Below are 12,920 nucleotides of genomic sequence, written 5' to 3' on the forward strand. Positions count from 1 at the left end.
CAATTTCAATGGAAAATCTCCGTACGCCCCAAACGTGTGGATCGCTGTGGTCTTACAGTGTGACTTGAATTCTTGAACCCAATTCAGTCTTTAAAGTGACACGTGCACGAATCGAGAATCACCGGCCAATTCTCGACCGAACGTTCGTGTTCCGTTTGCACCTGCACTTGTACACGAGTGCGATTTTGTTTTCCACTCGGCACACAAACAGCATTATTAGAACACAAGATGGCACTTGCTCTAAAAGAAAGAAAAAAAAGATGACACGCTCGCCTATTTCATTCCAAGTAGTCCCTCTCATCGCAAATCTGTCTTACAGCGCACCTTTCTTTTCCAACATCATTGAAGGCTTACAAATGTACACCTCTATTTGTCTGCAAACACGTCTCAACATGTCCATGGATTGTCAAGTCGGTGCCGATCGTTCAATGGTAGCCATAAATATAGCCTACTCATTTGTTTCTCTTTTTTTTCTCCAAGTCATCTTTCTTGAAAATAATCAAAAATAAATACTACAATGCAATAATAATTCAAATATAAATATTACAATCCAGACATCATGTTTCAAAATAACATAGCTTAAACTAAAAAAACATTTATTCGCCCACATGTTCTAATTGTTTCCGTGAAGCACCGACAAATGCATCATGTCACATCCCAAAATTTTCAAATTATGATGCGAGCATGTCATTCATAAGCATGCCATGATTTCAATGCATTTTCGGGTTTGGGGATAAATTTGGCTATTCTATAAACCCTAATTTAATTATAGAATTATTTAAATGGTCCATATCGAGTCCATTTGCAGAAATGAATTTCCAAACATGCGTTGGGTCTGGAAATATTTTCCTATAAACTATAATAGCCCTACTGTCTTTGTGCATGTTTCTGAATTTTTAGAATTTGAATTCGTATTGTTTAAACAGAATTTGAATGGGTATTATGTAAACCCAAATGCAAATTATAGGTCAGATCTGTAAGAAAAAGGAAATGGCTACTGTAGCCATTCACTGGGATTAACGGTGCAGACCAGCTGGCCACCTCACCCAATTCATATTAGCATGGCCGAACCGGTACGCGCAGCGCGGTTAAGTCATGCACAGATGATGTGTATCGCCTGCTGCGAGCGCTAGCAACGGGCAGACAAATCAATCGTGCTACACGCGCTTGCAAGCTAGCCGATTTGAAACGTTTTCGGACAGGGTTTTCTTTTATTTTTTATTTTTTTTATTACTGATTAGCAAATATGTCCGTGTGTTGCAATGGGAAAGTAAATATTTTTTTATCCAAGCAATTATTCTCATTTCGATTCAACTTTGGTTCTGAATCGTAATAATGATGGCGTGCACCTACGGCCAAGCTCAGATAGCAATCAGTCGGTGTCGTTCAACATTACGGAGGACGCATCTATTAATTAAGTCTATTTAAGAAAGTCTATATGTGACACCGTCACATGCCAGCGGATAAAACACAAATTAAGATCTTATATATCGATTCCAATAATAACGTCCATGACTATCACAAGAATTGTTTGGATATTTTCAAAATAAATCTTCATCTACTTCTGATGTTCATAAGTTTTATAAGTGTATGTATTTGCTACAAAATTTATTTGTGTATTCACTATAAAAAGAATTGTGTAGTCCATTGATAAGTACGTGTGCGAATTTCATCAAAAAGATTACGTACGTAGGGTCTTCGATCATAGGACATGTACAGAGAGAGAAGCTGCAGGAAGTACAACATGCCTATGGATTGTAATTGATTCGTGTTATCGTTTCCCTCACTCTGTCCTTGCTAAGTAGCACAAAGCAATGTGTGTTGCACGTTCATTTGCAATACGAATCGATGCCTGTACGAAGTAATGACGGATCATGCGCCAATTATTTGGGTTGCACCTCAAATAGCATTTCGTTTAATTAATTAATAGATAAAAATAACATCATATTCAGATTCTACACAGTTTTCTAATCAAATTTTATATAAAACATGTTGAAATTAGAGTTGGGGTTTAAAAGATATGATTATTTTGAAAAATATTTATTCCAGATGTACTGCAGGTTGATTGACCCAAATATTAGGGGGTTTTACCTAAAAATTTAGAAAATGCTTGGTCTTCTGTTTTCTTTTCTTTTTTCCTTTTATATTTTTTATATTATTTATTTTTCAAGTTAAAAAATTAAATAAAGTTCAGAATCCCCAAAATATGTTTTAAATTTATGAAAAAATACATTTTGAATTTTTTGTGTTTTCCCAAAAATACGGGAAAACCAAACGGGCTAGCCCACACCATGTTGTGAGCGATAACTCAATCGGGCGCAGGGGGGATCGCTCGCGCCGGGTGAGCCCCAGACGGTCTGGCCCAGCAGCGCGGGAGGCCACGACCTGTTATTTATTTATTAGTTACTCAAAAAATTATTTACGTATTATTCTGTTTTCTGTTCATCATACTTTAAAATATTGTGCATACAAAAAAAATCTTTAAAAAAAATTTGAAAAATATTGCACAAGCATTTGAAAAAATGTTGAATAAGTATTAAATTTTGTTGAACAAGTATTTGCAAATTTTGAGTAAGTATTAAAAAATTTGAACAAGTATTTGAAAAATATTGAATACAGATTAGAAAGTGTTGAGCGAGTATTTGAAAAATGTTGAATAAGTATTAAAAATGTTGAACAAGTATTTGAAAAAATGTTGAATAAGTATCAAAAATGTTGAACAAGTATTTGAAAAAAGTTTCAAATACTTATTCAACATTTTTCAGTTGCTTATTCAACATTTTTCAGTTGCTTATTCAACATTTGTATACAAAAATGTTGATCATTTATTAATATTTTTTTTGAAATATACAAAAAAGTAGAGTGAAAAAAACAAACATAAGAAAAAAAAACAAAAAATGGAGAAGAAAAAAGAAAACCAAACAAAAAAAGAGAAGAAAAAATAAAATAAAATAAAAAAGAAAGAAAGAAAACAAAGTGCAAAAAAGAATGAAGAAAATTGAGAAGAAAAAGGAAAGAAAAAAAGAAAAAAGAAAAACAGGAAAAATATAGAAAATTGGCTGAAAACCAGATCTTCACTTCAACTATGTTTGCGCCGAGCTACTTAGCAAGAACCCAATGCTAGCGTAGTGGTCAGGAGCGAGGCGCATCATCCCGGAGACTAGCATTCAATCCGTGAGTCCTCCACCTTTTTCTCTGTTGTTTTTAAGTGGAGGAGAAGAAAATGGGTTGACCCATTTCGTACGACGGAGCATGATTCCTTGAAAAAGCAAGAAATAGCTCTTGCGTAGGCAAAACGTACAAATTTGACCTTAGATTGAAACTATTTCACAAATTAAACTGTTCTTAAAAGTATTTCATCCGGCTGATCTCTAATGTGCAGCGCCTGACATTAAGGCGCTGCACTCTACTGTGCAACGCCTAACATTTAGGCGCCACACTGTGTAGCGCCTGACATTAAGGCGCTGCACTCTACTGTGCAACGCCTAATACTTAGGCGCCACACTGTGCAGCGCCTAACTCTAAGGAGTTGCACTACACTGTGCAGCGCCTGGCTGTAAGGAGTTGCACAGTAGAGTGCAGCGCTGTTGGGGAACGTAGCAGAAATTCAAAATTTTCTACGCATCACCAAGATCAATCTATGGAGTAATCTAGCAACAAGGGGAAGGAGAGTGCATCTACATACCCTTGTAGATCGCTAAGCGGAAGCGTTCAAGTGAACGGGGTTGATGGAGTCGTACTCGTCGTGATCCAAATCACCTATGATCCTAGTGCCGAACGGACGGCACCTCCGTGTTCAACACACGTACAGTCCGGTGACGTCTCCTACGCCTTGATCCAGCAAGGGGAGAAGAAGAGGTTGGGGAAGACTTCGTCCAGCAGCAGCACGATGGCGTGGTGGTGGTGGAGGAGCGTGGTACTCCAGCAGGGCTTCGCCAAGCACCGCAAGAGACGAGGAGGGAGAGGGGTAGGGCTGCGCCAAGGAGATGTTCTCGTGTGTATGGCAGCCCAAAACCCCCACTATATATAGGGGAAAGGGAAGGGCTGCGCCCCCACCTAGGTTTCCACCCCTAGGGGTGGCGGCCAGCCCTAGATCCCATCTAGAGGGCGGCCAAGGGGGGAGAGAGGGGGGGCGCACCACTAGGTGGGCCTTAGGCCCATCTGAGCCTAGGGTTTCCCCCTTTTCCCTTCTCTCTTCGCCTTGGGCCCTGGTGGGGGGGCGCACCAGCCCACCTGGGGCTGGTCCCCTCTCACACTTGGCCCACGCAGCTCGATAGCCCCACCTGGTGGACCCCTGGGACCCTCCCGGTGGTCCCGGTACGTTATCGATAGCACCCGAAACTTTTCCGGTGACCAAAACAGGACTTCCCACATATAAATCTTTACCTCCGGACCATTCCGGAACTCCTCGTGATGTCCGGGATCTCATCCGAGACTCCAAACAACATTCGGTAACCACGTATATCTATTCCCTATAACCCTAGCGTCATCGAACCTTAAGTGTGTAGACCCTACGGGTTCGGGAGTCATGCAGACATGGCCGAGACAACTCTCCGGTCAATAACCAACAGCGGGATCTGGATACCCATGTTGGCTCCCACATGCTCCACGATGATCTCATCGGATGAACCACGATGTCAAGGACTTAATCAATCCCGTATATAATTCCCTTTGTCTAGCGGTACGATACTTGCCCGAGATTCGATCGTCGGTATTCCGATACCTTGTTCAATCTCGTTACTGGCAAGTCTCTTTACTCGTTCCGTAACACATCATCCCGTGATCAACTCCTTGGTCACATTGTGCACATTATGATGATGTCCTACCGAGTGGGCCCAGAGATACCTCTCCGTTTACACGGAGTGACAAATCCCAGTCTCGATTCGTGCCAACCCAACAGACACTTTCGGAGATACCTGTAGTGTACTTTTATAGCCACCCAGTTATGTTGTGACGTTTGGCACACCCAAAGCACTCCTACGGTATCCGGGAGTTGCACAATCTCATGGTCTAAGAAAATGATACTTGACATTAGAAAAGCTTTAGCATACGAACTACACGATCTTTGTGCTAGGCTTAGGATTGGGTCTTGTCCATCACATCATTCTCCTAATGATGTGATTCCGTTATCAACGACATCCAATGTCCATGGTCAGGAAACCATAACCATTTATTGATCAACGAGCTAGTCAACTAGAGGCTTACTAGGGACATGGTGTTGTCTATGTATCCACACATGTATCTGAGTTTCCTATCAATACAATTCTAGCATGGATAATAAAAAATTATCATGAACAAGGAAATATAATAATAACCAATTTATTATTGCCTCTAGGGCATATTTTCAACAAGCGCCTTGTTGTTGGGCGCTGCACAAAAGGGTCAGCAGTGTGAAATATTTTTTAAAACAGTTTAGTTTGTGAAATACTTTCGTTTTAAGATCAAATTTGCCAATTTTGCCTCTCGCGCACTACATCAGGGTCGTTGCGGGGGATACACATCAACTCCCCTAAATCTTCAGCGAGAGGAGGCTATCGTCTCGCTTAAAGCAAGAAATAGCTTTCGACTGAAGCAACTCGCAATCCATCAATTACAACCGCCTATGTGGCTACTCCGGTGTGTTGGGAAACATAATAGAAAACAAAAACATTCGTGCCTATGAATAAAACCCAGGACACACTATGACAATGCCCGATTCTGCACTAGTGGTGATTTTAGTGTGCTTCAATCTCGACGGGCCATCGTACGGTATCCTGCCTTTTTCTCTGTTGTTTTTAAGTGGAGGAGAAGAAAATGGGTTGACTCATTTCATACGACGGAGCAAGATTCCTTGAGAAAGCAAGAAATAGCTCTCGCGCACTACATCAGGGTCGTTGCGGGGGATACACATCAACTCCCCTAAATCTTCAGCGAGAGGAGGCTATCGTCTCGCTTAAAGCAAGAAATAGCTTTCGACTGAAGCAACTCGCAATCCATCAATTACAACCGCCTATGTGGCTACTCCGGTGTGTTGGGAAACATAATAGAAAACAAAAACATTCGTGCCTATGAATAAAACCCAGGACACACTATGACAATGCCCGATTCTGCACTAGTGGTGATTTTAGTGTGCTTCAATCTCGACGGGCCATCGTACGGTATCCTGCCTTTTTCTCTGTTGTTTTTAAGTGGAGGAGAAGAAAATGGGTTGACTCATTTCATACGACGGAGCAAGATTCCTTGAGAAAGCAAGAAATAGCTCTCGCGCACTACATCAGGGTCGTTGCGGGGGATACACATCAACTCCCCTAAATCTTCAGCGAGAGGAGGCTATCGTCTCGCTTAAAGCAAGAAATAGCTTTCGACTGAAGCAACTCGCAATCCTCAATTACAACCGCCTAAGTGGCTACTCCGGCGTGTTGGGAAACATGATAGAAAACAAAAACATTCATGCCTATGAATAAAACCTAGGACCAACTATGACAATGCCCGATTCTGCACTAGTGGTGATTTTAGTGTGCTTCAATCTCGACGGGCCATCGTACGGTAACCTGCCAGAATTTGAAGCACCAAGAAATTATGGGAGGTCATGACTATTTGTGTGATCATGCACACCATGATCATAGAGGATGAACGTGAGGACAAAATCTTCGTCCAAGGGTTCCAATTTCAGGATGAAAATATTGTGACTGAGCATGGAGTACCCGCAACGTTTGCATCATTCACCCAATTTTATCATGAACTGCGTGATTGGACAACTAACATTCAACTTCAAAATGATTTGATTAAGCATACATGGACTCACCTTGGCAACCTATCGATGTGACAGCTCTTTTTCTTTTTTAATATATTTATGATTTTTTTATTTGGTTTGTAAACTACGAGATTTTTATTTGATTTAAAGTATGTGATTTAAACTTTGGGCAATGTTTAGATTTGTATGCAAAAAAAGTGCGTAAAAATATGGACGCATACTGGCCGCGCGGATGAAATGTATCGGTCGGTCAGGCACACTGGCCTGCAAACACATGGACGAGGCCGGACGCCGCCCCTATGGCCAACCCAAACAGACAAAAACCAGATCAAATCCGCGCCGTGCGTTGGAGTTGCCCTTACGCGCTCCCATAGTCGTGTCTTGGTTTCATATGAAATTCTTCCGTGACATTGGGGGGATATCATAGAAAACTAACATTCAAAGAAAAATCATGAAAATCACATTTGAAAATTTCTAAAAATAATTCTGGAAAAAATACGGGATGTTAGCGTGATGTTTTATTATCACGCAAAAATTTCAAATTGAAACACATTATGAGATGTCACCCGAACATGCCGTATATTATCGAGATTTTGTTGAAACTTAAAAAAAAATCATGCGGTTTTTATCGATTTTCACCGAACGTTGGTTTCATAGTATGATATTCTCCCTCGTGACGTTTGAGTCTGATGACCGAGAGCACACCTTTGACCAGAGAAGGAGGTGCGATGGCATCAAAAGTTGCAAAGCTGAACGAGTCCCAAAGCGGTGCTCTGCCCCCTCCTGCATCTCTCCCGATGAACACGAAACAGCACCGAGCACGAACAAAATTTCCAGGATCGCACTGCTCGGGAGAAGAGCGGCAGAAGCAGCAGATCGCTAGAATCTTTACCCCTCCCGCAGCAACAGTAAATGGTACGCCCTCTCTCTCTTTCCCTCTGCACAGCCATAACCGCATGTATAGCCTTTGGCTCTATCTGAACAACCGCAGCAGCGATCGCAGCCACGCATGCACTGCCAAGAAATAAAGGAGGAGATCGACTGAAACAGCCACCGAGCCCATCTTTTCTCTCGAGGATATGCTCGAGAAGGACCAAGGATTTGGGCGCAGTCAAACATACCTTTCGTCGAATGCCAGATGACAAAAACATGTGATGTTGGTACCATGAAGTACTCCTCCAAATTTGATTACTTCAAATTTGATTAATATCGATTTCATTTGAAGAAATACTAGATGGACCAATGCATTTAGAAATACATTACTTGTACACTATTTGATTTAGGCTCCCGCTGGCTGGCATAGTTTCGTGGCTGGAGCTCGTGCCACGCCGGGCTGCCAAAAGGATCTAGGAGACCTCAACCTGGCATTACTGACGGACAAAACAGAGGACTAGGGACATAACTGTAGTTACTTCTTTTTCTACAGGGGAGGCTAGATTGCAAAGTGGAGTAGGCTCGTACGACTAGCACGCTGTAGAAAATCGTACTAATCCTGAAATTGTCGCAGACCCTAAACTAGGGTTCAAAATCCTCACCCGATCACTCCTTAATCCAGAGTCGACACTGGCAAAATTGAACAGAAGCAGGCAATTGCCCATGTCATGAGGCCAACTCCACCGCACGACCTCAAACGGACGTCCGGTTTGCCCGAATTTTGTTCATTTGGGGCGGCAATGGATTCACCCATGTCCGCGTCTGTCCAATGGGTCGCGGATGCGCCCAGCGCGCGGCTGCACCCTAAATCTTGTCCGTATTAGACGTGTTTAAAGAAACATAAAAACTTAATAAAATGACTTTAAAAAATAAATAAACGCAGTTTAAAAAACTTAAAACTTAAGTTACGGTTCATGGCCACAAAACGGCCCAGTTTCACGTTTAACTTGACATGATTAAATATAAAAAGGAAAATAATAAAGGGCCGCAGCTAGCGCCCTCCTGCCCGTGCCCATCGATGCCGTCGCCGTCTTCAGTGGCCGCCGACGTCGTCGTCGTCGCTGACGAGGTCCATGTAGGCCGGCGGCGTCCAGAGGTGGGCCGACGGTGCGTGGTAGACGGGGGCGGGCTGGACGGCGGGAGGTGCCTACACGACCTCCTCCCGTGGCGACGCCTCCCGCTCCGGTGACCGCGGCGGAGTGGCGCACCAGTTGACGCCCACGGCGGCGGCCATCTCCGGTGCAGTGCAGGACCAGACCCACCCCTGGCCCACCAGACCCGGATGGAACGCGGCCACCGGCTCCTCCTCCATTGCCTCCTCCGCGGCTACCATCTCCAGCTCGGGGATGGCTACCTCGCCGGCGGCGGAGCGGGCCATCATCTCCTTCAGGCCCTCCCATTGCCGCTCATCGTGCGTGTACATAGAGTCCTCCATCACACGCGCCATGAGACGGGCCTCCTCTTCCTCTGTCATGCGAGGAGGTGGTGGTGGAGATGGCGACGGCGACGGCGACGGCGGGGCGTACCTGTCGTCGTAGTACAGGTCATCGGGAAGGAGGCGGCAGCGGCGCTCGATCTCTTCACGGCGCGCACGACCTCTCGCCGGGATCGGCACACGATTGGCGGACAGGTGCCAGTTGTTGGGGAGGTGGACGTCGCTCCAGGGAAGCGGCGTCCTCGTCTCCCAATAACGGCGGCACACCGACGCGCGAATGTAGTGCCGGTCGCGCTCGCCGGCGAACGTGGGGGCGATGGAGAAAGCGGGCGGCGCGGGGGGGCCGGCGTGCTGGTGATGTGGCCTCCTTCACGGAGCCGGCACGGCGCCCCGACGAGGAGCCGGCCTCGCGGTCGTGCTTCCCCTTACGGTTCCAGAAGCCCATGGCTTCGAGATGGCCGGCCGGCGAGCTCGAGGACAAGGAAAGGCTAGGGTTTAGCGTTGTCGGGTTTCGAGGAGGCCGCGGGATGGAGTGAGGCAGTGTGGACGACGACCGGTCCACGGGTTCCTCATTTAAGAAGGACGGCGACCTTCCACTGGGCCGATGACAGGTGAGACCGGCCACCCGTGCGCATTGATGTTGGCGGATGGAAGGTAGGTGGCCGCCCCGCCAGGCGGACGAGTGGCGCGTCCGTTCGGTATCCGTGGCGATCCAAACCCGACACAAAGATACGCTCGAAATGGATCGGCCCGGACACAAAACGGATCAGATGAATCTGGGCCGTCACGCGCTGGGCTGCCTCGTTTGTCTGTTTTACCCAAACGGATGGGACCGGACAGAATGAGGTCGCACGGTGGAGTTGTCCTGATCAAGTGACACATGCATTGGAAAACAAAGACCGGAAGACACCTTGCGTTGCGTGATCACCATGCTTTCATTTTTGTTAAATTGTTGTGGGAGGGGTAGTACTAGTAGAAGGTCGAACTGAGAATTAAAGTAAGAGTAAGAAGCATCATTGCATAGAAAAGTTGCTGTAAAAAGGCCACGGATTCGTGATGAAAAATATTACAGGATGAAACCGGAAGAAAGAACGGGACATCGACGTAACCTTTTCATTCTTCCGGATTCTTGTTGAACTATCCAAAATAAATTCTTGCGACGCTGAGATTTTTCCGACATGAGCACTAAAAGTCTAAAAAACTAGTCCACAAAATGTCTTCACCCATAATTTTACATGCATTGCATACTCCACAAATCGCCTCAAGTGCAAAGCCTGCAACACGTACCGTAGACAAAATGCTTTCCCACGGTGATCGATTGCAGTTTCTTCGGATCTCCTAGTAATTCTGATGCGACGCCATTGCTAAAGAACGACCTTGCTTGAAGATGGTCGAAGCAATCATGGCCTGACGCCGCTCCAGCTCCCCAAGTTGTCTCCGGGTCCGGGCAAGTGGTAGCTCCCAACATTCCCTTCAAGATTGCACAACGGCAAGCCAAGCCCACCGGCCTCGCCTCCGGTCACCTCCGACGACTGCGACGCCGCGGGCTGCTGCGGTAAGGCGCCGGGGGACTGCGCTGCTGCGGCTGCTCCCTGCGCCTCTGTGGCTGCGGTGGCCGTGCCGGCCTCCTCTGCCTCCCCCTCCAGCGGTAGGCGCTCGTAGACGGCATTGGCGAACGACGCGGCCATGAGGAACACGGGCCCCGCGGCGACGAGCTGGCCGACCACGCTGCCGCCGACGACCTGCCCCTGCCAGCCGGCGAGGTACACGGCGAGGCTGCTGGCAGCCGGGGGTGCCGGCGGCGGCAGCACCGTGCCCGTCAGCGACAGGATCTCGAACTGCCCCTGCAGGGTGGCAACGAGGCCGCCAGGCGACGACGACGACGGCGCGCCGGGCTGACGAAGCGCGACGTTGGTGACGACCCCGGCGCCGCTGAGCACGCAGACGCCGCGCCGGCGGCGGCGCGCGTACTCGGCTAGGCACTCGACGATGTCGGCGCCGTCGGCGACCTCGAGGATGTGGGAGTGGAACGCGTTGGGGCTGTCCCACATCACGATGATGGGCGGCTTGGGCTTGTTCTTGGACCCCGGCGGCCTCCCCCGCGGGCGCCGCATCGGCCGCGCGGGCCCCCCGCCGCCGTCCGCCAGCACCATGGCCGATGAGGAGGGCTGCTGCTGGTCGGCGCCGCCCCCGTGTTGCCCGGCCCCGGCGCCGGAGGCGGGGCTCCTGACCGGCGACGCCATGGAGTGATGCTCCGCCTTGACATGCGCGATGGGGGAGAACGGCGTCGACTGCTGCTGCTGCGCGAGGAGGAGGTCGAGGTAGTGCGACGCGCCCCGGGGCTCGCCGGCGCCAGGGTCCATCCCGGCCATGGCGCTCCCATCGGCGCGCTCCCACCCGTTGCTCGCCGCCAGCTTCTTGATCTCTTGAGCCTCCGCCTGGTATTTCTGGCCAGCGCGGCGCGACGCCGCACAAGCAAAAGCGATAGTGTACCGTGGCCGTAGGCGGTGGAGTTTGGAGCCGAGACAGTGGCACCGATGAGGACATATTCAGCGCTAGACCAGGGCATTGACCGGGCGGGCAGGGCCGGGTTTCAGGCCAGGCCTTGCAAAGGCCGACAACAAAATGCCAAGCCCAGCCCGTAGCCATGGAAATGGCTATTTTGGTAATACAAATTAATAAAAAAAAATCAGGATTAAATCATGTAACTTTATTCAAGCATGAAAACCATTAAGGTGATTCTAGAAAAAACCATTAAGGCAAAATGCTTTGGATCGAAGATCCAAAAAAGAAAAAACTACTAGCTCTGTTCACTAATGTAAGATGGTTTGTCAAATGTCTTACATTAGTGAATAGAGCGTGTACAAAATAATTTCTCAAATTAGAAATTACAATAAAATCTCCTGCATGCATCTTCTTGGAAATAATTTTTGGAATACAAAATCTCCTGCCTTCAACAAAGACACTGCAATTAAACTAGAGTATTAACATAGTCGCTTGTACACGAACTTGATTATTGACAAAAGTACCAGAAAGCCCCTGATTCGCCCCAAAAAGATGGAAAATCATGAACAGTAAACATATTTGGTTGAGGATGAGCCCTTGAAAGTGCAGCCTGTAGATTGTTAAGGGATTGGCTAGGGGTAAGTCGACTAAAAATTCTATTTGGGCAGTCGACTTGTCGAGATTGCTTCTTCAACCTCCAGCTCTCGCCTTCTTCTTCTTCCCCAACTATTGAATGTACCATCGGCTGGATCACTACCACCCGTGGCCAGTGGCGCTCCCGCGTCGGCCTTGTCACCCCACCCTTCCCTCAATCTCCTCCCCCCGTCATGCTACCGTCGTGCCCGACGAAGAGAATTAGGTTAAAGTTTCGGCCATGGCTATTTTCTCTCTCTTTTAAGTACCTAATTGCCTATTTTTATGTAAAACCCTCCTAAATCATGCCGGCTAGGTTTTTTTAGGCTCTTAGGTCGGCTACAACTAGAAAGTGAGGCTCAAGCCCAGCTCTAACATGGAGCTTTTGGGCCGGCATTGGTTTATTCAACGCTATCAAGGGCCGCTGTCATTCCTTCCTAAGGAAAATTACAAATCATAATTAATTTTTGAGTTGTTGATTGTTTTTCAAGATAGAGGCAAATCAATATCAGATGTATTAGTCGCTATTTGAAATGTAAACTTTAAATTTCATTGACAGATCTAAGTGGTATGTGGAGAAGATTCTCAAAGAAAAAAAGTGGTATGTGGGGTTTCGTTTTGACTGGGTTTGATATGAATATGGGTATCAGGGGTTTGGACTGAAGGAAATATGCCCTAGAG

The 12,920-nt window shown here is 47.0% G+C and overlaps 1 protein-coding gene across 1 annotated transcript; it reads right to left on the reverse strand.

Moving 5' to 3' along the window:
- Positions 1 to 10,090: 10,090 nt before the first annotated feature.
- Positions 10,091 to 11,631, reverse strand: LOC125520890 (AT-hook motif nuclear-localized protein 25-like). Its single transcript, XM_048685931.1, has one exon. The coding sequence runs from the start codon at positions 11,471 to 11,473 to the stop codon at positions 10,502 to 10,504; it is 972 nt and encodes a 323-aa protein (XP_048541888.1). The 5' UTR covers positions 11,474 to 11,631; the 3' UTR covers positions 10,091 to 10,501.
- Between the last annotated feature and the right edge of the window lie 1,289 nt (positions 11,632 to 12,920).

The sequence above is a fragment of the Triticum urartu genome, chromosome 7 (genome assembly GCF_003073215.2).
Source record: "Triticum urartu cultivar G1812 chromosome 7, Tu2.1, whole genome shotgun sequence".
Lineage (NCBI taxonomy): Eukaryota > Viridiplantae > Streptophyta > Magnoliopsida > Poales > Poaceae > Triticum > Triticum urartu.

Bases quoted from the DNA above. Each gene is read 5' to 3' on its own strand.
- LOC125520890 (XM_048685931.1), bottom strand. From the start codon at position 11,473: ATGGCCGGGATGGACCCTGGCGCCGGCGAGCCCCGGGGCGCGTCGCAC.